This window comes from Gouania willdenowi, chromosome 18 (assembly GCF_900634775.1).
Source record: "Gouania willdenowi chromosome 18, fGouWil2.1, whole genome shotgun sequence".
In the NCBI taxonomy this organism is placed as follows: domain Eukaryota; kingdom Metazoa; phylum Chordata; class Actinopteri; order Blenniiformes; family Gobiesocidae; genus Gouania; species Gouania willdenowi.
Genome location: NC_041061.1, coordinates 22,803,326 through 22,825,631, shown reverse-complemented (window position 1 = coordinate 22,825,631; position 22,306 = coordinate 22,803,326). Strand labels below are relative to the sequence as shown.

The window sequence follows — 22,306 nt, the reverse complement described above, 5'->3', positions numbered from 1 at the left end:
GCATTATCTTTGTAAATGCAGAAAATCTACATAGCACAATTGAAATGGAAACACCTGACTTTCGAAAAAACACTCAAAAATCGCTCAAAAGTTTTGACGCTTTCATGAGGAGGAATTTCAAACACTTAAATACTAAAATGTGTCACAAAAGTGCCACTTTTTCTGCAATTACACGTGACGTACTCGGTCACGTGACCACTGCTCTCTGAGAAAACATGATGCGGTACATGTGGACAGCAGAGGAGACCGGGACAGTTTTTAGCATTATACTTTAAAATGATTACTGCAACATTAGACGTGAAACAACAAAGGAATACAGAGTGTTATAAAGAGGTTTGGAGAGTCTGACTTTCTGCAGTGAAGTCTCGCGGGATGAGATTTCACGGGAGCTACGAGGCTCCAGCCCAAAACAACGTTGAATGGAAACGCGTTCAAAGCACAATTATACTTTGTCGACATTTAGAAATATTGCTTTTATTTTGCGAAAATCTGTAATGGAAACACAGTTATATTTACATACTTTATGTCTTTATCTGTGTTAAAAGAGGTGATAAGGAGAGCCAGCAGCAGCTTTAAGGATAATCTTTGTGGTTTCTTTTTCCACAGTGTTAGATAACAAAGTAAAATGCATCAAAGTCTATCTGTGATCAACTATTTATAAAGAACAAATATTGCAGAATGAAGTACTAGAACATCTACTTGTAGTATCAGTACTTAGTTTCCCTACAGCCTTGATGTAGTTGAGTAGAAAGTCCAGTATTTGTTGTTAAAGTTTCAACCTAATGTATGACTACAGCACTTAAACATAATCTCCATTACAGTCTTCAGGATCATTACTGTCCACAACTGTATGAAGCTTTTTGAAGACCTTCCCATCTTGTGGGTTTCTCCACTTCAGGGTGACTTTTCTCTCTACTTTCGACTTCAGTCTTTCTTCAAGCTGTAAAACAGTTTGTCTGAGATTGTTACACAATTCAAAATCATTTCACACACAACTTTAGGGTTCAAATGTTTTCCTTTAGAGTTGAGTTAAGAACATTAGTTTGTTGCTCATCTCCTGAGGTCTGTCAGCCTTTTTCTGCCTCCTTCAGTCATTCAGAATGATTTCTGCTCTGTATTTTCTAACAACTTTAGACACAAAATCACTGAATGACTCTGGATGAACATGATTTAAACTTCTAGGTTTTTATGGAAAGATTTACGAGCTACGACTCAGACTCTAAAAGAACTTTATAATGATATTTGTCTAATCTTGCACTACCCCAAAACCAATCCCCCTAAAACACAAACAATGACAATGCATGTACAAAATGTGAGGAGAGTTTTCCAGTTGTGAGTTACATGAAAATGTTAGCAAGAGCCAAAAGATCAGATCATAAAACACTGAGACTATAACACAGCTGAAAACCCCACACTTTTAAAGTGCCTTGAACTTGACACCTCTTCTGTTATTTCATTGGCTGGCCTAATACCTTTTTCTGCAGACTCATCTCCTTACTCAGCACTTCTAATGGTCTGTTCAGGCCCCTGCATTGGGCGATTTCTGAACTTTACACACGATCGAAACGATTGAAACGCTGAAGGTGGCTTTTTTAAACAATGGCCACGGTTACATGGTGCTTTTTTTAATTCTGAATCATTCATTCAGAATTAAATATTACAGAATTAAAGTGTTCTGCTTCGTGTTTACATGGAAATAGTAATTCCGAATTGAGGTTTACATGGAAAACATGTTTAATCGCCTTCATTCAATTCTGCTTCAGGCCTGTGGTTTGGGAAGGCTTCTGATTGGACGGGGCGAACATAACGTATTCACGTCTACCGGAAAAAAATAAAAACAAACCCTTTCTTTTCGGCTACAACAGAGAAAGACCACTTAATAGCTACTATTTTCACTTTTATTTTGACTGTTTTGAAGCAGCAGCTTGACAATAACACACTGTTTTACTTTTGTCAGCTGAGCAGGAGAAGTGAGATAGAGTACCAGAGAATAGAGGCAGAAGACCATACTGTAGCCAATCAAAGCCAGGAGTTTGTGCAATGGCTGCTCTACCTTCACTCTACAGGATTTTGAGTAGAAGGAGAACTTTCAATGACCCGCACGACATTTGTGAAGCTATGTGGCTTGATGCAGTGCTTCATGCCACCCAATAAAGCTTGTGTATTTTTCTGTGTGTGTGTGTGTGTGTGTCTGTGTGTGTAATATGTCTGTCCATCCACTTTTTTCATTATATCCATATTTTCTAAGGCTCTTAAATAATCTCGGCTCAAGTCCAACGCTTGCTTCGGGCATCGTCAGCACATCATCGTGACAGGATGAGCATGGCAGAACGACCAGTAGTTATTTAAAGCGGAACAAAACGTATACAAGATCGAGGAATTATTCAATTCTGAATTAAAGTCAGAACAAACCAACCGCCTACTTCGAATTGGCCTTTTTAATTAGGAATTAGGTGTTTACAAGAGAATTAATAATCTTTTTAAAGAGGAATACATTTTTTTTTTTTAATTAAAGGGGAATTAAAACTCTCATGTAAATGTAGCCATTGAAAAAAAATCATATACCCTTAGAACAATCTCTTTCTAAAATTGATAGTAAAATATAAACTAATTGTCTTATGGGGCATTTTGAATGATTTTAAATGTAAAAGACACATATAAATCATACTAATTGTCAGAAATAATTTTGAGTTATTTACAGATTCTGAAAGTGTGGTTTCTAAGCTTTCCATTGATGTCACACACATAGAAATCTATTAATATTTGAAGAAGTTATGGCTGTTTGAATGTTCTTCTTCAAAGATTAAACATTTATGTCACCTCTCGGAGCAGCCAGCTGAAGGGCTAAGGGGTTACTTTGCAGTACCCCACCCCCAGCAACATTTGTCAATAGCTGTTTTCAATTAATACCTTTGCCTTCAGTTTAGTTATAAATTGAAACATGGCGTTGATTCAGAATCATAGTTTGATTACCTGTACGTAAACATTACCTGTGAAAAGTGATTCTACAGAATGTGGTTTGTATGTTGGGTTCATTTAAACATTTTCAAGATTGTAAGTCAAATTTGTAATAAGATAATAAAACCAGCATTTTCAAAATATTTAAGCATCCTGTGTACTAGCTATTGTACATGTGTGATATTTTTAATAAAAAAAAAAGTTTGGAAGATTCAGTGAATAATTCTCCACCTCTTACCAAAACCCCTGTAGATGTACATGCACCAAGATGGCAGCACTTTCAGCATGTCCCTCCACAGCCAATGAGGCGTCTATTCATGGCTCCAGAGCAACATATTGCCAACCCTGACCTAGGGTCACCTTGTAGTTTGCCTTTATAGCAGGTGTATACATTTCAGATTGGTGTCATTAAGCTATAATGGTCACCTTTGCCAGCCCTCACATGAAGACATGATCTGTCTGATTCAAGCCTTGTGTTATTATAAAAAACCTTAAAAATGGCCTTTGAAAGTTTGGGATTCACCTTTTTGAGGAGGTCCTTTTTCACTGCTGGGTCATTGAGGTCCAAGGCAGAATTCCCAGAAGTTATCTTAAGCTGCAGTCTATATGCTGCTCATCAGAAAAAAGAAAAAGCTTTAATTAGTGTTCGTAGTAATGCCATTAATTGTAATGCTGTATTTTAACAACATTTATTTTGTTAAAATACAAACAAAAAGGAATATATTGGCCTGCATCTAAAATGTCTAACATGATATATAGTTTTTATTGGATTTATTGAGTTTTTAAAATCTTTTTATTGTTATTATTATTATTTGTATTCAGTTGTAGAGCATTCTAAATTTAAAGGTTGACATCTCCATAATCCATTGGTTAATAATGAATGGGCCAGTTTTTTCTCATACCTGTTGCTGATTAATGTTTTCTGTTAGAGTAATATCACATGATCAAGTCTTTTCTAATAATCCTCACTACAAAATAAGTAATAACAGTGGGTACAATCAATATCATCCAATATGCAAGGTTACAATCAGTGTTAATTATGACAGCAAATGTTTTATTTAGTTTTATTTATAGTCTTTGGGCTAAAATGCAGCATAGTTTCAGTCAAAATGAAGTTATCAGGATTATTTTAGATATAGTTTTAGTCAATAAATGATATTAAGATTTTAGTCGAATAAATCTGTTACAGAAATAATAGAACTAAATATAAAGCTTAGGAGTTTATACATTTTTTCAAGTTTCAGTTGTCATTGATCAACCTGATTTAATGTTTTTAAATTCAATGACGTATTTGATGTGATCAATGCGTAAAATCATATAATCACATGAGTTCTGATTGGATTTCGTTCCATGTGATGAAATTATAGTTACATTTTTATAAACTAACAAAAATATTGATACATTTTAATGTAGTTTTTGTTCACATGTATTTATTTTAGTTAGCCATAGTCTAGTTTTTGACATTTGGGCGACCGGGGCTCAGGTAGTAGAGGGGTCGGCTTCTGATTGAGAGGTTGGGGGTTCGATTCCAGTCTCACAAAGTGTCCTTGGGCAAGGACTGAACCCTAAGTTGTTCCCAGTGGTCGACTAGTGCCTTGCATGGCAGCTCAGTCCTATTGGTGTGTGAATGGGTGAATTCCCTGATAATGTGAAGCACTTTGAGACTACTCCAGAGTGGTGATAAAGCGCCATATTAATCAAGTCCATTTACCATTGTCATTTTAAAAAATGTAGTCGACAAAAACTGATTAAAACTTTAGTTGTATCGTACAAGAAGTAAATAGTTGTATCAGTTGTACACCTATCTTCTGTGTTTGTTTTGCAATTATTTATATCTAGTTTTATAAGTGGCACAATCTGTGTCGAGAAGGTTTTAGGTTCAAACCCTATTCGTTTTCTATTTTCTATGAGTTTCCATTTTGTCAGTGAACCTGGTTTTATTTAGTTTTCAGTTATTTTTTTGGTATTTAGTTGGTTGTCTGTGTGTGTGGTTCATGTCTGTGTGTTTCCACACACCCTGTTTTGTTAAGTAGAGTGTGTTTGTGTTTAGTCCCTTGTGTTTCCACTCAGGTGGGCCGTGTGTACTGATTGTCTTCCCTCACCATTTAAAGAAGTGTTTGCACTCGGCATGTTTACTGCATTGTGATTGGATTGTCATCAATGTCAATTAGTCAGTTATTTAGGTAGCTTTGGTTTCTACTTTTCCTTATGTTTGCTTTTTAATTTGAATAGTTTCGGTTTTTTTAATAAAAGTACTTTTGTTTAGACACCACTTCCAGGGTAAAAAATGTTAGGCAGTATTTGCCTAATTTATAAAACACTTTCCCAGTTTCACTTAATGATTATTATTATCCCACTAACCATGAGGCAAACTGTAGCAGACAAATGGCAGTTTTTCTTCACAGGATAAAAACTTCCATTTCCCCCCCATGGTTGATGAGGTCACAGCACAGATAACTTTCATGGAGTTGAGATTAATATCAACACTGTCCCAGTTGCTAAAGGTGAAGTTGCTTCCATCAGACCAGAAAAAGTTTGGAGCTCTGTGTAGCCCAATCCATACCACTGAGCCCCCTGTCTCATTGTTAATCTTTTCCACCACTTTGATATTTGTCACAGTCACCAGGTCCACATAATTTTCTCGACAGTATTTCTGTGCGACTGGCCAAGTTTCATAAGAATTCACAAAAAAAAATGTTGGGATCCAGCTGTGACCCTGTTGAGACAATTATTAGGGTTTTAGAGAAGAGTATTCTTACACTATGATTATATTTTATAGAAATGAAGATTTGATTTTTCATATTCTCACCATTGTAACAAACAAAACGCCACTTAGATGAACAACGCTCGTCATACCAAAAAGGTGTTGCTAAAACACAAAACTCAGCAGCTAAATAAAGGTTAGGTTCAACACGTTTCCAGTTCCTATAGTTAGCACCGACTCCTGAGAATCCATCTGACCATCTCCAGTCGATTGTGCTGTACAGACCCATCCAGACCTCTGAGCTCTGACCAGCTGATGTAATGGTGTCTAGAAGCTGGTCGTTCTGCTCTTTGTTTCCAATTGTGGCCAGGTCTGCATAAGTCTGCCTGCAGTAGGTCTGAGCTTCAGTCCAAGTCTTTTGATCAGCAACATAGTGGTACTGTAGGCATGTGGAGTAAGACCACCCTGTGGAGAAATAGACACTTTAATGAATGTGGAAGCACAATGTACATGCAGGGGATTGAAGAAGTCTGACTTAATGTATGACAACAAAGGACCAAAGTTACTTTAAAGAGTAACTAAACTCCAAAAACAAGTGTCCATGTATAAGTTAGTGTTGTTGATTGATTCTTGTCAATTGGAAGTCCAATAATCACCAAACACACCACATCGCTTGACCACTAAAACACAAACACAAGATTCAGTCAGACGTATATTGATCATCTAAACCTTTAAAGATCCAGTATTTTGCTATTTTTCACCCATCTCCATTTGTTCTAAACACCCAAACAACATAGAATTTGAGGTTTATTTTCCCAAACTTAGCTATTTTCTGGAATTTTAGCCATCTGAAAAGTCACTTTCAGAGCGCTCCCAAAAACAGGCTGCCTATGCATGAGTTGACTTAAACACATGCACAATACTTGAGCATGTGTTTATCACAGTAGCAGCAGCAGGTAATCATTAACAGTCTTCCTTCTCCTCCTCACCTCACAGGAATTCTTAATTAAATACGATAGTCTATTATTTTGTCCAACCGCTGCGTCGCATTGGGTCACAAACACGTCAGATCAAGGGCAGAGCTATGGGGGGGCTGGGAGGGCGGCAAACCCCCGGCCCGGCCCCGGGGGAGCCCGAATAGGAGGTAGGACATAAAGGAGCCGGGCCTCTTCCACGGCTCAGGGGAGCTGGAGAAGGCGGGCCCTCCATGACTTGTGCCCAGAGGCACCCAGAGTATGAGCTGTCTAACATCATCCATCATGCAGATTTATACAGGTGTTATATAGACCTGCTTTGTGTGACGTATGCATACTAAATTAGGTGCATGCGCGCGCAGGCTCAGTGCAAAACAACCAGAGGACTGCTGAGGCGATGGTGCACAGGAGCGGATAGTGCTATCTCAGTATAGATCCAGTAAAAAGTTACCATAAAAAGCTTTAATTGGGCTGATATGCAGATGTGGGACAGTGAGGAGGAGACTTAATGTAGAGATGGAAACTCATTCATTGAAACTGATCAGAATACGCAGAAATACATGGAAACCTTCGTTAACGGGAGTACAGCAGCCATCCTACCTGCCCGTTCAAGACAGTTATAAACATCTAGAGACATAATGCCTTTAGTTTTTCTTTCTTTCATACAATGGGGTTTTCTATCAGATTTGTATAAATATCTGGCAATTGAACATCGGGCCAGGAGCGCACATCTGATGACCACAAGTTTTCAGGAATGCTGCATGGGTCCCACAATCGTTCACCTGTACTTAAAGTGAGTTTCCTTAAAAAGGTGGCTGCATCCTCAGCTTCCTACATACTACAAACTATGTATGAGCCTTAACAGCGGTTCATTCATTGCCATTTTTCAAGCGTCATATATGTAACAACATGGTTTCTGCACAGTGTATGCGCGCGCACGTCAGTCACGTGTCCCGCTCATTCTTCAAGTTAAAACATATTAAAAACCAGTTGAGGAGCACAGTGGGACAGGAGAGACTGAGTGGACTTGCCATGATGTCCATACAGGATGAGAGAGTAAAGAAAATGGACATACAGAGCATCGTGCATGAGTTAATGGAGTGCAAGGCTCATCGTATGCCCTTCAAATAGAGGTGAGTACTAACCTGCGCACGCATGTCTGTCATTTTGGAAAAAAAAGGTATTAATCTTTCCTTTAATTTTTAGGGTTCGGGTTAGGCTTAGAATTAGGGTTTATCTTGTGGGAAATATTAAGATAGCAAAATCCTGACCCAGCTTCTTCCCAGTTGGTGTGTACGTCTTTGGGGCAGTGGTCAGTAGGAAAATAAGGAAAGTAACAGACTGCATACCTGGGGTGATGGGATCTTGTTTAGTGATTATGGGATAACTATGAATTGGTGCCTTGGTCTCTCTCTGGTAGTTCTGTACTTATTATATTTGTATTAAAATAATTATGTACAATATATATTTAAACCTTAATTGTAACAAAGGAGGGATTGAAATGGTTAATTCCAGAACTATTATCTCTCCCAGGCCTGATCATCTCTTAGTCAGAGTTTCCTAAACAGTCCATATTGACTTTGCATCCTCATCTAAAACCACCATAACACCACTTCATAATTATTAAAAAAAGAAGCACTCAGGACCTTAATTGCTAAAGGTTCGCGTCTGTAAAAATGTGCTAATTTAACTGCAGACAAAAACACATGTTAAAGTGGATCACTGCGTCTTTGTTGGAACGTTCAAAATATTGGAAGGATGACGGGCAAATAGATTAATTTATCCCCAAAATGGATCGGAGTATATCTGATACCAAATCCAGCCTTTATAAGGTGGCTTACGTTACCATCTAACACCATACAGACTGATTTCAGATTTGTGATCTCATGTTTATCAGCAAACATTTCTCTTCAACTTAATAGAAAAACATTGTGTGATAGACATAGGACATTTTGTGCAAGGTTGCAGAAAGAATCAGAGATTAGAAATCATTTTATCTGGTAATGTCTCGATTATATTAATTAATTCATGCAGTTAAACACTATCATTCATTGTTAAAACAACATGTGATGCTGAAATTACAGGCACATTACAAGCATCTAAGAATAGCAAATACCTACAAATATTTAGGAGCTTTAAACCATAATCATTATTTTTTAATGGTACTATTACAACCTGCTCCTTTTTTAATATTCTTCAGCATTTATGAGATTTCAGAAAATAAGTTTTATCTCCAAACTTTAACAGCAAGATAGCTCCAACTTGTTGCCAAACCTACAGGTCCAGTAGAACAAACTTGTTTACAATAGTTTTCCTCAAAAGTTGTCATTCAGTCTGTAAGCCTTTTAAATAGTTATAGTCAGTTATAATAACTGCTTATTGTTTTTGCCACTTTTAGGTCTTCATATCATAACTTTCTAAACCAAATAATTGACTACTAACCTGAAAGACACATGAGAGCCAGTAAGATCCTCGCCATCCTGATCTGCTCAGTGGATTGTTTCACTCTAGATTGTGTTTATATTAGGGCACAATTTAAACAAATTCACTACTTGTTTTTTCTTGTTGCCCAAGGTCACATTTAAACAAAGATGAGCAAAGATTTGTTTATCATGACCTTAATCAAATGAAATGCAAATTCCTCTGTGGTTCACCCTGTGGAAAAGATATTAGTCATTATGTAATTTTCTTCTTGACTGAAAAGTGTCGACCAATAATCTGATCAGACCTTTTTCAGTGCCTCATTTTATCCTCTCTACTGTTGTTGTCAGCAAAGGATTAGTTAGCAATAGCAATAGAAACAGAGAAACAATTGTGTGAGTAAGACAAATACCTGTCGTCAATCTCTTAAAACATACTTTTTCTTTTCTTTTTCCTTCACAAATCAGTTCAATCTTTTTACAGCAGCTTTTTATGTTTTATTATTGCAACAAAACTCACATTTATTGTATTGCTTAAAAGGGTGCTAATCACCAACTCCCCCTAAGGAAGGAACCCAAAGCACACACACACACACCCACACACACACACATCACCACCACCATCCGGAATTATGCATTCATATAGTGGGGTGTGATTCTGGAATAATTTTGTGTATTTGTTTTTTTTTATCTTTCTTAGTGTAATTTTGCGCATTTCTGTTGTCATTTTTTGTATTAATATTTAGTTTTGTGAGATTTTGAGTCATTTTCTTTTTTTTTTTTTTTTTTCACCTTGTCTGCACATGCTGTTGAAGGTTAACACTACAAGAAGTGCAATCTTTTAACAGCGATGCATATTTTATTATTGCAATTAAATAAATGAATTTATTTCATTGCATAATTGTGACCATCACCAGCCCTCCCTAGGGAAGGGTAAATACTTTATTAAAGGGAGGATGTAAAAAAGAGAGGGCAGTGTTACACCAGGGTGAGGGGGGTGGGGGGGGGAGTTAACAGGGAGGAGGGATACAAGATAGGAAAACGAATGGGTGGGGAATAGTCAATAAGTTTCAAGTGATGTGATGTGAAATTGTGGTTGTGTATATTGTGCTTATTGTTGTGTTATCAAGCCAGTCTGGTGACCAGTGTGCGGCTTAGGAATAATGGTGGTGGCTGTGAACAGAGGAGGAAGTGAGTGGAAGTTACATAAAACAGGTATTTGGGAACAACGTGTCTATGGTTGAGCCCAGTATGAGTGTTATCCCACAGCCCGAGGCCAGTGCGTCCATGACAAATGTGATTCCAAGAGCCGCTACTGCACAACCCATAAGCCGCCCCCGGGCCCGAAGAAGCAGTCGGGCCAGCAGAAAGAGCGAGAGATCTAGGGGCCCCCGGCGACCACCCCACGGCCAAGCAGCGCCCCCAAGGTCCCAAGCCGAGAGGCTGCCATTGCCCCCCCCATACACACCCGAAAAGCCCCCAAGGAGCCAAGGACCCAGCGCACCACACCACCGACTCCAACCCCCAACCCCCAACCCCCAGGCCCCCCCAGCCCCCCACCCCCCCACCACCACCCACACCCCCGCGCCCAGCCCCCTGAGGGGAGGGCCCAGAGAGCCCCCCGCCCGAGACCCCAGCGGAGGAGCCAAAGCCCACGCCCAGCAGACGACCAGAGCCACGCCGAACGGGCAGCCGGCGGGCACCCGCCGGTGAGCCCAGAGCCAGCAGGGACCCGACCCCAGGCCAGGAGGACCCGGAATGGATGCAGCACCAGGAGCAGCCCGCCCAGGGCGAACGACCACACCCCAAGCCGCATAAGGCACCAGGGGGCCGCTGGGGGTCCCCCCGCCGGTCCCCAGGCACCCCAACCTAGCCCCCCCGGGCGCCCCAGATGCTGATGCCGCCCGCGCCACGAGCTTCAGTTCTTTAAAGCCAGGGCCCCCTCCAGAGGCCAAGCCAGACCGCCCCGCCGGGATGTGGCCCCCTAATCTGGCCCCGACACCCTGCCTCACGGGGGATTGCCCAAGCAGGGGCCGCACCAGAAGGTATGCAAGGGCGCGGCACGCACCACCCGCCCCAGAAGACCCCCGCCAGGACCGGCCCGGCCAGCCGGTCAAGCACCCCGGGCCCCAGGAGCAACCCCAGGGACCAGGACCCCCCAAGGGCAAGCCCCCGGGCCGAAGCCCCCCGGGACGCGCCCCCCACCCCAGCCCAGGTCCCGGCCACAGCCCAGCAGGACCGCACAGCCCCAGACGGCACAAGGCCAGCAGCCCAGGGCCCGCCGCCCCCTGGACAGAGCAAGCCACGGGGCAGCGCCCCCCGCCGGCCCGCGAGCAACCGGCAACCCCCACCGCGGGGACGGAGGCACCCCAACGGCACACATCCAGCGCGGGACAGCAGCCCCCAGCCAAAGATGCCCCGGACCCACCCACCAGTCCGCAGATGGCAGGACATACCCACCAGGCGGCCGAAAGCAACCTCAACCACCGGAACAGCTAACGCCGCCCCCCCCAGTAAACAGCATCATCCCGAGGCGCCAAACAACCCTGCCCCAACCCCGGTGAGGACACCAGCACCCCCCCAGCACACCCACCCCCCAAACCGGCGAGGCAGGCCGCCCCGGGCCCGCACACCGCGGGGCCCGCCCCCAAGGCCACCAGGAGACAAAGCAAGCACCAAGCCACACCCAAGGGGGAGAGGCACCCCCGCGCCCCACACGGCCGACACAGCCCGGAAAGACCCCGCAAGGAGAGACCCCGGCAAAGCCCCCCCGAGACCCACCGCCACGCCCGACCGCACCATCTTGATGTACTTTTACTCTATGCAGTGGCCCAGCCACCAACAGAGGGGCCAGGCCCCCACCGGAGAGGCCCAAATATGTGTACCAACCCACCACCCTGTTATGGTGCCTCTCCATTCCCCAATGGAGAGGCACTTCCCGATCCCCTGTGTGAATGTGTGTGTTTGGTGAATGTATAGGGTGTAATTAAAAGAAGGGGGATGGAGGGGAGCGGTGCTCCCCCTCCAGCTTCTGTGGATTTATGTGTATGTGGTGTAATAGGCCGGAGGGTGTAAATGATGATACACCCTCCGGGGGGTGGCATGTTGAGATGCGATTAAAATTGGAGGGATTAGTAGGGCAACTAGAGGTGGGAGGGCCGCCCCCACGCCACTACATAGTAACACAGGTGGCAGCCCCCTCCACCCCCAGCCCCACCATCCAGCCCCCCAAGGGTTGGGTATCGGTGTGTGGTGCATTTTGTGAGTGAGCCAGACCAGCTGGGAGTGGGGTGAAGTGAACATGTAGGAGGCCTGTCCAGTGTGAGCCGGGCCCGTCCGCGTGGCGGGCCACGCGAGAGGGTAGATGGCGCAGACGGCCAAGTGGCACTGCGGGCCCCGGAACAGCACAGTCGGAGACCCCCCCCCCCCGGCACCCCCCAGACCGCGCCGGCCCTGCGGAGCACGGCGACACCCCCCACCCCCGGGCACAGCCAGGCACCAACCCCATCCCCCGGCGCCCCAGGGGGCGACCCCCGCCGCCCGCCGGCCCGGAGCAACGCCACCCCGCCACCAAGGGGAGCGGCCGAGCAGGGGGGAGGCCCATGCCCGCACCAGGGCCAGCACAGGCCCACCCGGCGCCACGATACAACACTCTCCACCGGGAGGCGGCCCCGGCCCCCCCGACGAGATGGACGCCATCCACCGCCAAGCAGGGCCATCCCGCCAGCCACGGACCGGCAAGCCAGAGTACCGAAGCACCCCCAGCCCGGAACCGCCCCCCCACACCAACGGCGCCAATAGAGCCCCCCCCCCCCACGGAGGCAATCCCCGACGACCCACGCACCGGCACGAGACACCCCGCCGACGCCAGCACACCCCGAACAACAGCGGGCCCGAGGCCACCAGCCCCGCCCCGCCCAAGGCTGCGCAGCGCCGCCACGAGCCGCGGCCGGTCCCCGGGCAGATGGCCGGAGAGCACCTCCCCGGACACGTAGCCCAAGGATCCGCCCCCGGGGCACCCCCGCCCCGGAATCGCGCCCACGGCGCCCGGTGCATTTTGAGTCATTTTCATGTTTTTGTTGTTGTTTGGTATATTTTTCTGTAGTGCATGTTTTTTGGAGTCATTTTGTGTGTTTTTGGAACCTTTTGATATATTTTTGGCCTTTTCTGTTGTTGTTTTGTGAACTATTGTTTAGTTTTTTGTTGTATTTTACTCATTTGGTATATTTTTATTATAAATACCTTATGTGTGGTGAGGGTGACTTTTGAGGTGTGTGTGTGTGTGTGTGTGTGTGTGTGTGTGTGTGTGCGTGTGCGCGTGCTCGCTCCTTTGTCGTGTGGGACTCTCCCAATCTCCTCCATTCAACATAATCCATCACAGGTTGTTGAATACCACGACAAATAAACATTTTGCAACACTAAAGTCACAACTCTCTCTCTAAACGGCTCTGTGTGTGTTCTGCATGTGCATTCCGGCACTCTCTCACACACACGCACGTGCATTAGTCGTGTGTGTTTGTGTACATATACATTGTAGCTGCTATCATCTCAACACACAGAATAATATAAGATGAAACACTCACCTTTGCGCAGAACAAACGATAATCATCGTGGAGCTGTGTTCTGGACCCATCCATTCACAAAAAAGTTACATTCCTCTGTCTGAAGAACCAGATAGTTTGTGATATGGTGTCACTGCGCACAGTGATGGAGACAGAGGAGGTGGACTCCGTGACCCATGATTTAAAGGAAGTTTGTGATCACGGGAATCATTTTAAATAACCGTGAATTATTACCTTAAATAACTTTTAGCAGAACAAAAAAGTTTTTAATATTTGTATTCATTTTTAAAATTGATCTTTTTTAAACCCAAACTAACTGCAACACAGTGACCGGTGACCCGGAAACGGAAGTAGCGTGCTCAAATTACTCTAAAATAACGGATGCACAAACTCGTGGTATTTGGAAGCCGTTGACAAAGTTTCAGGTCAAACAGACATTACATCAGGGAGAGATTTGCTCCACAAACACCCGTGCATGCAGAACTTTCATGCATTATTGTATATATGAGACGAATTTGGCTTTAATTCACCACCTCAAAAGTGACATCATTTTCCCACTTCTCCAAAATGTCCGTGCGCCAGGGTCCGTGTTACCGCACCGGTGCACACATTCTCATGCTATGATTATTTTTATAAATCACAAACTTTGCGTGGATAGTGTTGTGCGCATAATTCAGGCCCCGTTTCTTTTTTTTTTTTTTTTGGGGGGGGGAGGTTATTCATTAACATTCATAAGTTTTCAAAAAAAAAGTCTGATCTTCAAGTTAAAAAAGTCCTTTAACTGCAAGATAACTCCAAGGTGTTGCTGAACCTACAGATCCAGAAGAAAGTTCTAGTTTACAATAGCTTTCCTCAAAAGCTGCATCAGTCATTTTGTAAGCCTTTAACTACAGTAGTTAGCTTTAAAAATAACTGTTCTGTCTTTGCCACGTTTAGATCTTTTCAGATCATAACTTTCTTCCCAAAGAGACCCAGATGATTGACTACTAACCGGAAACACACATAAGGGCGAGTAAGATAATTTTCATTTTTATATGTTCAGTGGAATGTTTCACTCTGGATTGTATAAATATTAGGAAGTGATTTAAACAAATTTGGTGTGTGAATTGGCGCTATATGAATAAAGATTGATTGATTAGTGAAGTTAAGCATTTGTAGTTTTAAACATATTGAAGGTGTTTTTTACTAACTTTTTGTGTGAGGTTCTTCTTCCCCTGCAGCATCTATTACACTTACATGCAAATGGACAATTAATCAAAGTAGGCAATGACGTAATTTCCCCTGTGCTGAAGGCCTCAAAACCTGCCACTAACACCTACATTGAACAACACTAACCATAAACACATGCACTTGATAAGCACCCCTGCAGTAAGAAATGTTGAATGCTAAATTTTTTTTGGACAAATGTATGTGTCTTTTATCAGATTGTACCCTAACCACCGCTGTAGCCAAAGTCTCTGAAGTGAAGTGAATTCAAAACTTGAGAGCCCTGGAGATGGAATATTCGTGTTTGTGTTTTGATAGTTGAGAGGCACAGATGCCAGTAACTTAGTTACTTAGTAATGCATTACTCTAATATGTCCACCATAACTAATGGACAGCGGAGCATGGAAGATGTTCTGTTGTTACACATCCAGTAGAAATCTGGTGTTTATCTTTGTGGTTTGTTTAGGACAGACATTATTGGACAACAAACATAGTGATGGTCATGTGAGTTATTTTATTTACATATTATTAGACACATTTTCAGGCATTTTATTTCTTACATTCAGGATAGTTTATACGAGTAAAACAGTCATTGAGAGCAGTGCTAAGGGTGTTACACCTTTTTCTAAGCTGTTGCAAGACAAACAGAAAGAAAGGCACAGCACAACTAAGAGCTGGACATTGTAAAGCCTATTTTAATTATTATTATTTTTTAATCAGTTCTTCCTACAGACACACAAACTGGTGTGACATAATAAAGTTTAAATGACAAAATATGACAGACAAATGTATTCTGCACTGAAATAAAAGTTGTTAGATTGAACTTAAAGCTGCTGGCGACGATTCCTAGCATTTTAAAAACTGAACCTGTATTTCATTCAAAAGTTGTTCTCGTCCTCTACTGATGCCAGTGTGACCCCAAACACACTAACAAAGCAATTCCCCTTACATTTCTGTTTTTTTTCACGGATTAAAAGTTGTGCCAAAATCTTGAGGAGTGACGTCATATCACACCATAAACAAACTGGAACAAAAATAACATCAAGCGAATCACAGTTTGGCTAAAAACACAAGATATCACAGTAAAAATTAAGTCAAAACGCTTCTTAAATATAAGAAATGTAACTTTAAACTTCAGTCTAACTTTGTATCGTAGAATATTATTGAAGATGCAGCAAAGTTGCTCTGTGTCAAGTTTAGGCTATCCTTGATGGAATCTGTCATTAAATCTTTCCACTTTGTTTCCCTGAAGTCACAAGCATTATCTTTGGTAATGCAGAAAATCTAAATAGCACAATTGAAATGGAAACACCTGACTTTCGAAAAAACACTCAAAAATCGCTCAAAAGTTTTGACGCTTTCATGAGGAGGAATTTCAAACATTTAAATATTAAAATGTGTCACAAAAGTGCCACTTTTTCTGCAATTACACGTGACGTACTCGGTCACATGACCACTGCTCTCTGAGAAAACATGATGCGGTACGTGTGGACAGCAGAGGAGACCGGGACAGTTTTTAGCATTATACTTTAAAATGATTACTGCAACATTAGACGTGAAACAACAAAGGAATACAGAGTGTTATAAAGAGGTTTGGAGAGTCTGACTTTCTGCAGCGAAGTCTCGCGGGATGAGATTTCACGGGAGCTACGAGGCTCCAGCCCAAAACAACGTTGAATGGAAACGCGTTCAAAGCACAATTATAATTTGATGACATTTAGAAATATTGCTTTTATTTTGCGAAAATCTGTAATGGAAACACAGTTATATTTACATACTTTATGTCTTTATCTGTGTTAAAAGACCTGATAAGGAGAGCCAGCAGCAGCTTTAAGGAAAATCTTTGTGGTTTCTTTTTCCACACTGTTAGATAACAAAGTAAAATGCGTCAAAGTCTATCTGTGATCAACTATTTATAAAGAACAAATATTGCAGAATGAAGTACTAGAACATCTACTTATAGTATCAGTACTTAGTTTCCCTACAGCCTTGATGTAGTTGAATAGAAAGTCCAGTATTTGTTGTTGAAGTTTCAACCTAATGTATGACTACAGCACTTAAACATAATCTCCATTACAGTCTTCAGGATCATTACTGTCCACAACTGTATGAAGCTTTTTGAAGACCTTCCCATCTTGTGGGTTTCTCCACTTCAGGGTGACTTTTCTCTCTACTTTCGACTTCAGTCTTTCTTCAAGCTGGAAAACAGTTTGTCTGAGATTGTTACACAATTCAAAATCATTTCACACACAACTTTAGGGTTCAAATGTTTTCCTTTAGAGTTGAGTTAAGAACATTAGTTTGTTGCTCATTTCCTGAGGTCTGTCAGCCTTTTTCTGCCTCCTTCAGTCATTCAGAATGATTTCTGCTCTGTATTTTCTAACAACTTTAGACACAAAATCACTGAATGACTCTGGATGAACATGATTTAAACTTCTAGGTTTTTATGGAAAGATTTACGAGCTACGACTCAGACTCTAAAAGAACTTTATAATGATATTTGTCCAATCTTGCACTACCCCAAAACCAATCCCCCTAAAACACAAACAATGACAATGCATGTACAAAATGTGAGGAGAGTTTTCCAGTTGTGAGTTACATGAAAATATTAGCAAGAGCCAAAAGATCAGATTATAAAACACTGAGACTATAACAGCTGAAAACCCCACACTTTTAAAGTGCCTTGAACTTGACACCTCTTCTGTTATTTCATTGGCTGGCCTAATACCTTTTTCTGCAGACTCATCTCCTTACTCAGCACTTCTAATGGTCTGTTCAGGCCCCTGCATTGGGCGATTTCTGAACTTTACACACGATCGAAACGATTGAAACGCTGAAGGTGGCTTTTTTAAACAATGGCCACGGTTACATGGTGCTTTTTTTAATTCTGAATCATTTATTCAGAAATAAATAATACAGAATTAAAGTGTTCTGCTTCGTGTTTACATGGAGATAGTAATTCCAAATTGAGGTTTACATGGAAAACATGTTTAATCGCCTTCATTCAATTCTGCTTCAGGCCTGTGGTTTGGGAAGGCTTCTGATTGGACAGGGGGCGAACATAACGTATTCACGTCTACCGGAAAAAAATAAAAACAAACCCTTTCTTTTCGGCTACAACAAAGAAAGACCACTTAATAGCTACTATTTTCACTTTTATTTTGACTGTTTTGAAGCAACAGCTTGACAATAACACACTGTTTTACTTTCGTCAGCTGAGCAGGAGAAGTGAGATAGAGTACCAGAGAATAGAGGCAGAAGACCATACTGTAGCCAATCAAAGCCAGGAGTTTGTGCAATGGCTGCTCTACCTCCACTCTACAGGATTTTGAGTAGAAGGAGAACTTTCAATGACCAGCACAACATTTGTGAAGCTATGTGGCCTGATGCAGTGCTTCATGCCACCCAATAAAGCCTGTGTATTTTTCTGTGTGTGTGTGTGTGTGTGTGTGTGTGTGTCTGTGTGTGTAATATGTCCGTCCATCCACTTTTTTCAGTATATCCATATTTTCTAAGGCTCTTAAATAATCTCGGCTCAAGTCCAACGCTTGCTTCGGGCGTCGTCAGCACATCATCGTGACAGGATGAGCATGGCAGAACGACCAGTAGTTATTTAAAGCGGAACAAACGTATACAAGATCGAGGAATTATTTAATTCGGAATTAAAATCAGAACAAACCAACCGCCTACTTCGGATTGGCCTTTTTAATTAGGAATTAGGTGTTTACAAGGGAATTATTATTCTTTTTAAAGAGGATTACATTTTTATTCTGAATTAAAAGGGAATTAAAACTCTCATGTAAACGTAGCCATTGAAAAAAAATCATATACCCTTAGAACAATCTCTTTCTAAAATTGATAGTAAAATATAAACTAATTGTCCTATGGGGCATTTTGAATGACTTTAAATGTAAAAGACACATATAAATCATACTAATTGTCAGAAATAATTTTGAGTTATTTACAGATTCTGAAAGTGTGGTTTCTAAGCTTTCCATTGATGTCACACACATAGAAATCTATTAATATTTGAAGAAGTTATGGCTGTTTGAATGTTCTTCTTCAAAGATTAAACATTTTTGTCACCTCTCGGAGCAGCCAGCTGAAGGGCTAAGGGGTTACTTTGCAGTACCCCACCCCCAGCAACATTTGTCAATAGCTGTTTTCAATTAATACCTTTGCCTTCAGTTTAGTTTTAAATTGAAACATGGCGTTGATTCAGAATCATAGTTTGATTACCTGTACGTAAACATTACCTGTGAAAAGTGATTCCACAGAATGTGGTTTGTATGTTGGGTTCATTTAAACATCCACAAGATTGTAAGTCAAATTTGTACTAAGATAATAAAACCAGCATTTTCAAAATATTTAAGCATCCTGTGTACTAGCTATTGTACATGTGTGATATTTTTAATAAATAAAAAAGTTTGGAAGATTCAGTGAATAATTCTCCACCTCTTACCAATACCCCTGTAGATGTACATGCACCAAGATGGCAGCACTTTCAGCATGTCCCTCCACAGCCAATGAGGCGTCTATTCATGGCTCCAGAGCCACATATTGCCAACCCTGACCTAGGGTCACCTTGTAGTTTGCCTTTATAGCAGGTGTATACATTTCAGATTGGTGTCATTAAGCTATAATGGTCACCTTTGCCAGCCCTCACATGAAGACATGATCTGTCTGATTCAAGCCTTGTGTTATTATAAAAAACCTTAAAATTAGCCTTTGAAAGTTTGGGATTCACCTTTTTGAGGAGGTCCTTTTTCACTGCTGGGTCATTGAGGTCCAAGGCAGAATTCCCAGAAGTTATCTTAAGCTGCAGTCGATATGCTGCTCATCAGAAAAAAGAAAAAGCTTTAATTAGTGTTCGTAGTAATGCCATTAATTGTAATGCTGTATTTTAACAACATTTATTTTGAAAATACAAACAAATCGGAATATATTGGCCTGCATCTAAAATTTCTAACATGATATATAGTTTTTATTGGATTTATTGAGTTTTTTAAAATCTTTTTATTGTTATTATTATTATTTGTATTCAGTTGTAGAGCATTCTAAATTTAAAGGTTGACATCTCCATAATCCATTGGTTAATAATGAATGGGCCAGTTTTTTCTCAGACCTGTTGCTGATTAATGTTTTCTGTTAGAGTAATATCACATGATCAAGTCTTTTCTAATAATCCTCACTACAAAATAAGTAATAACAGTGGGTACAATCAATATCATCCAATATGCAAGGTTACAATCAGTGTTAATTATGACAGCAAATGTTTTATTTAGTTTTATTTATAGTCTTTGGGCTAAAATGCAGCATAGTTTCAGTCAAATGAAGTTATCAGGATTATTTTAGATATAGTTTTAGTCAATAAATGATATTAAGATTTTAGTCGAATAAATCTGTTACAGAAATAATAGACCTAAATATAAAGCTTAGGAGTTTATACATTTTTTCAAGTTTCAGTTGTCATTGATCAACCTGATTTAATGTTTTTAAATTCAATGACGTATTTGATGTGATCAATGCGTAAAATCATATAATCACATGAGTTCTGATTGGATTTCGTTCCATGTGATGAAATTATAGTTACATTTTTATAAACTAACAAAAATATTGATCCATTTTTATGTAGTTTTTGTTCACATGTATTTATTTTAGTTAGCCATAGTCTAGCTTTTGACATTTGGGTGACCGGGGCTCAGGTAGTAGAGGGGTTGGCTTCTGATTGAGAGGTTGAAGGTTCGATTCCAGTCTCACAAAGTGTCCTTGGGCAAGAACTGAACCCTAAGTTGCTCCCAGTGGTCATCTAGTGCCTTGCATGGCAGCTCAGTCCTTTTGGTGTGTGAATGGGTGAATTCCCTGATATTGTGAAGCGCTTTGAGACTACTCCAGAGTGGTGATAAAGCGCTATATTAATCAAGTCCATTTACCATTGTCATTTTTAAAAATGTAGTCGACAAAAACTATGATTAAAACTTTAGTTGTATCGTACAAGAAGTAAATAGTTGTATCAGTTGTACACCTATCTTCTGTGTTTGTTTTGCAATTATTTATATCTAGTTTTATAAGTGGCACAATCTGTGTCTGGAAGATTTTAGGTTCAAACCCTGATTAGGTTCTATTTTCTATGAGTTTCCATTTTGTCAGTGAGCCTGGTTTTATTTAGTTTTCAGTTATTTTTTTGGTATTTAGTTGGTTGTTTGTGTGTGTGGTTCATGTCTGTGTGTTTCCACACACCCTGTTTTGTTAAGTAGACTGTGTTTGTGTTTAGTCCCTTGTGTTTCCACCCAGGTGGGCCGTGTGTACTGATTGTCTTCCCTCACCAATTAAAGAAGTGTTTGCACTCGGCATGTTTACTGCATTGTGATTGGATTGTCATCAATGTCAATTAGTCAGTTATTTAGGTAGCTTTGGTTTCTACTTTTCCTTATGTTTGCTTTGTAAATTGATTCGTTTCGGTTTTATTAATAAAAGGACTTGTGTTTAGACACCATTTCCTCTTTTATATCCACGTCTAGATTGTCCAACATCTTCCCAATAATAGTTCCTCCTTTTCACTAGTAGTGTTTTGGATTAGGATAAAAAATGCTAGGCAGTATTTGCCTAATTTATAAAACACTTTCTCAGTTTCATTTTATGATTATCATTATCCCACTAACCATGAGGTATACTGTAGCAGACAAATGGCAGTTTTTCTTCACAGGATAAAAACTTCCATTTTCCCCCCTTGGTTGATGAGGTCACAGCACAGATAACTTTCATGGAGTTGAGCTCATTAGCAATACTGTCCCAGTTGCTGAAGGTGAAGTTGCTTCCATCAGACCAGAAAAAGTTTGGAGCTCTGTGTAGCCCAATCCATACCTTTGAGCCCTCTGTCTCACTGTTAATCTTTTCCACCACTTTGATATTTGTCACAGTCACCAGGTCCACATAATTTTCTCGACAGTATTTCTGTGCAACTTTCCAAGTTTCATAAGAATTCACAAAAAAAAAATTGGGATCCAACTGTGACCCTGTTGAGACAATCATTAGGGTTTTAGAGAGGAGTATTCTTACACTATGATTATATTTTATAGAAATGAAGATTTGATTTTTTATATTCTCACCATTGTAACAAACAAAACGCCGCTTAGCTGAACAAAGCACGTCAAGCCATAGAGATGTTGCTAAAACACAAAACTCATGAGCTGAATAAAAGTTAGGTTGACCACGTTTCCAGTTACTATAGTTAGCACCGACTCCTGAGAATCCATCTGACCATCTCCAGTCGATTGTGCTGTACAGACCCATCCAGACCTCTGAGCTCTGACCAGCTGATGTAATGGTGTCTAGAAGCTGGTCGTTCTGCTCTTTGTTTCCAATTGTGGCCAGGTCTGCATAAGTCTGCCTGCAGTAGGTCTGAGCTTCAGTCCAAGTCTTTTGATCAGCAACATAGTGGTACTGTAGGTATGTGGAGTAAGACCACCCTGTGGAAAAATA

At 41.1% G+C, this 22,306-nt stretch overlaps 1 protein-coding gene across 1 annotated transcript; it reads right to left on the bottom strand.

The window, feature by feature from the left end:
- Positions 1 to 237: 237 nt before the first annotated feature.
- LOC114480609 (C-type lectin lectoxin-Phi1-like) lies at positions 238 to 9,130 on the bottom strand. Its single transcript, XM_028474890.1, has 4 exons — positions 9,079 to 9,130; positions 5,768 to 6,127; positions 3,482 to 3,567; positions 238 to 940 (listed from the first exon to the last, which is right to left on the bottom strand). The coding sequence occupies exons 1-4, from the start codon at positions 9,113 to 9,115 to the stop codon at positions 800 to 802; spliced, it is 624 nt and encodes a 207-aa protein (XP_028330691.1). The 5' UTR covers positions 9,116 to 9,130; the 3' UTR covers positions 238 to 799.
- Positions 9,131 to 22,306: the final 13,176 nt, after the last annotated feature.

What these genes read in the sequence shown, in the direction of transcription:
- LOC114480609 (XM_028474890.1), bottom strand. Translation starts at nt 9,115, where the DNA reads ATGGCGAGGATCTTACTGGCTCTCATGTGTCTTTCAG. An exon ending in GGCTCTCATGTGTCTTTCAG is followed by an intron (nt 6,128 to 9,078) that starts GTTAGTAGTCAA and finishes ATTTCTCCACAG; the next exon opens with GGTGGTCTTACTCCACATGC. An exon ending in GCGTTTTGTTTGTTACAATG is followed by an intron (nt 3,568 to 5,767) that starts GTGAGAATATGA and finishes TCTGATGAGCAG; the next exon opens with CATATAGACTGCAGCTTAAG.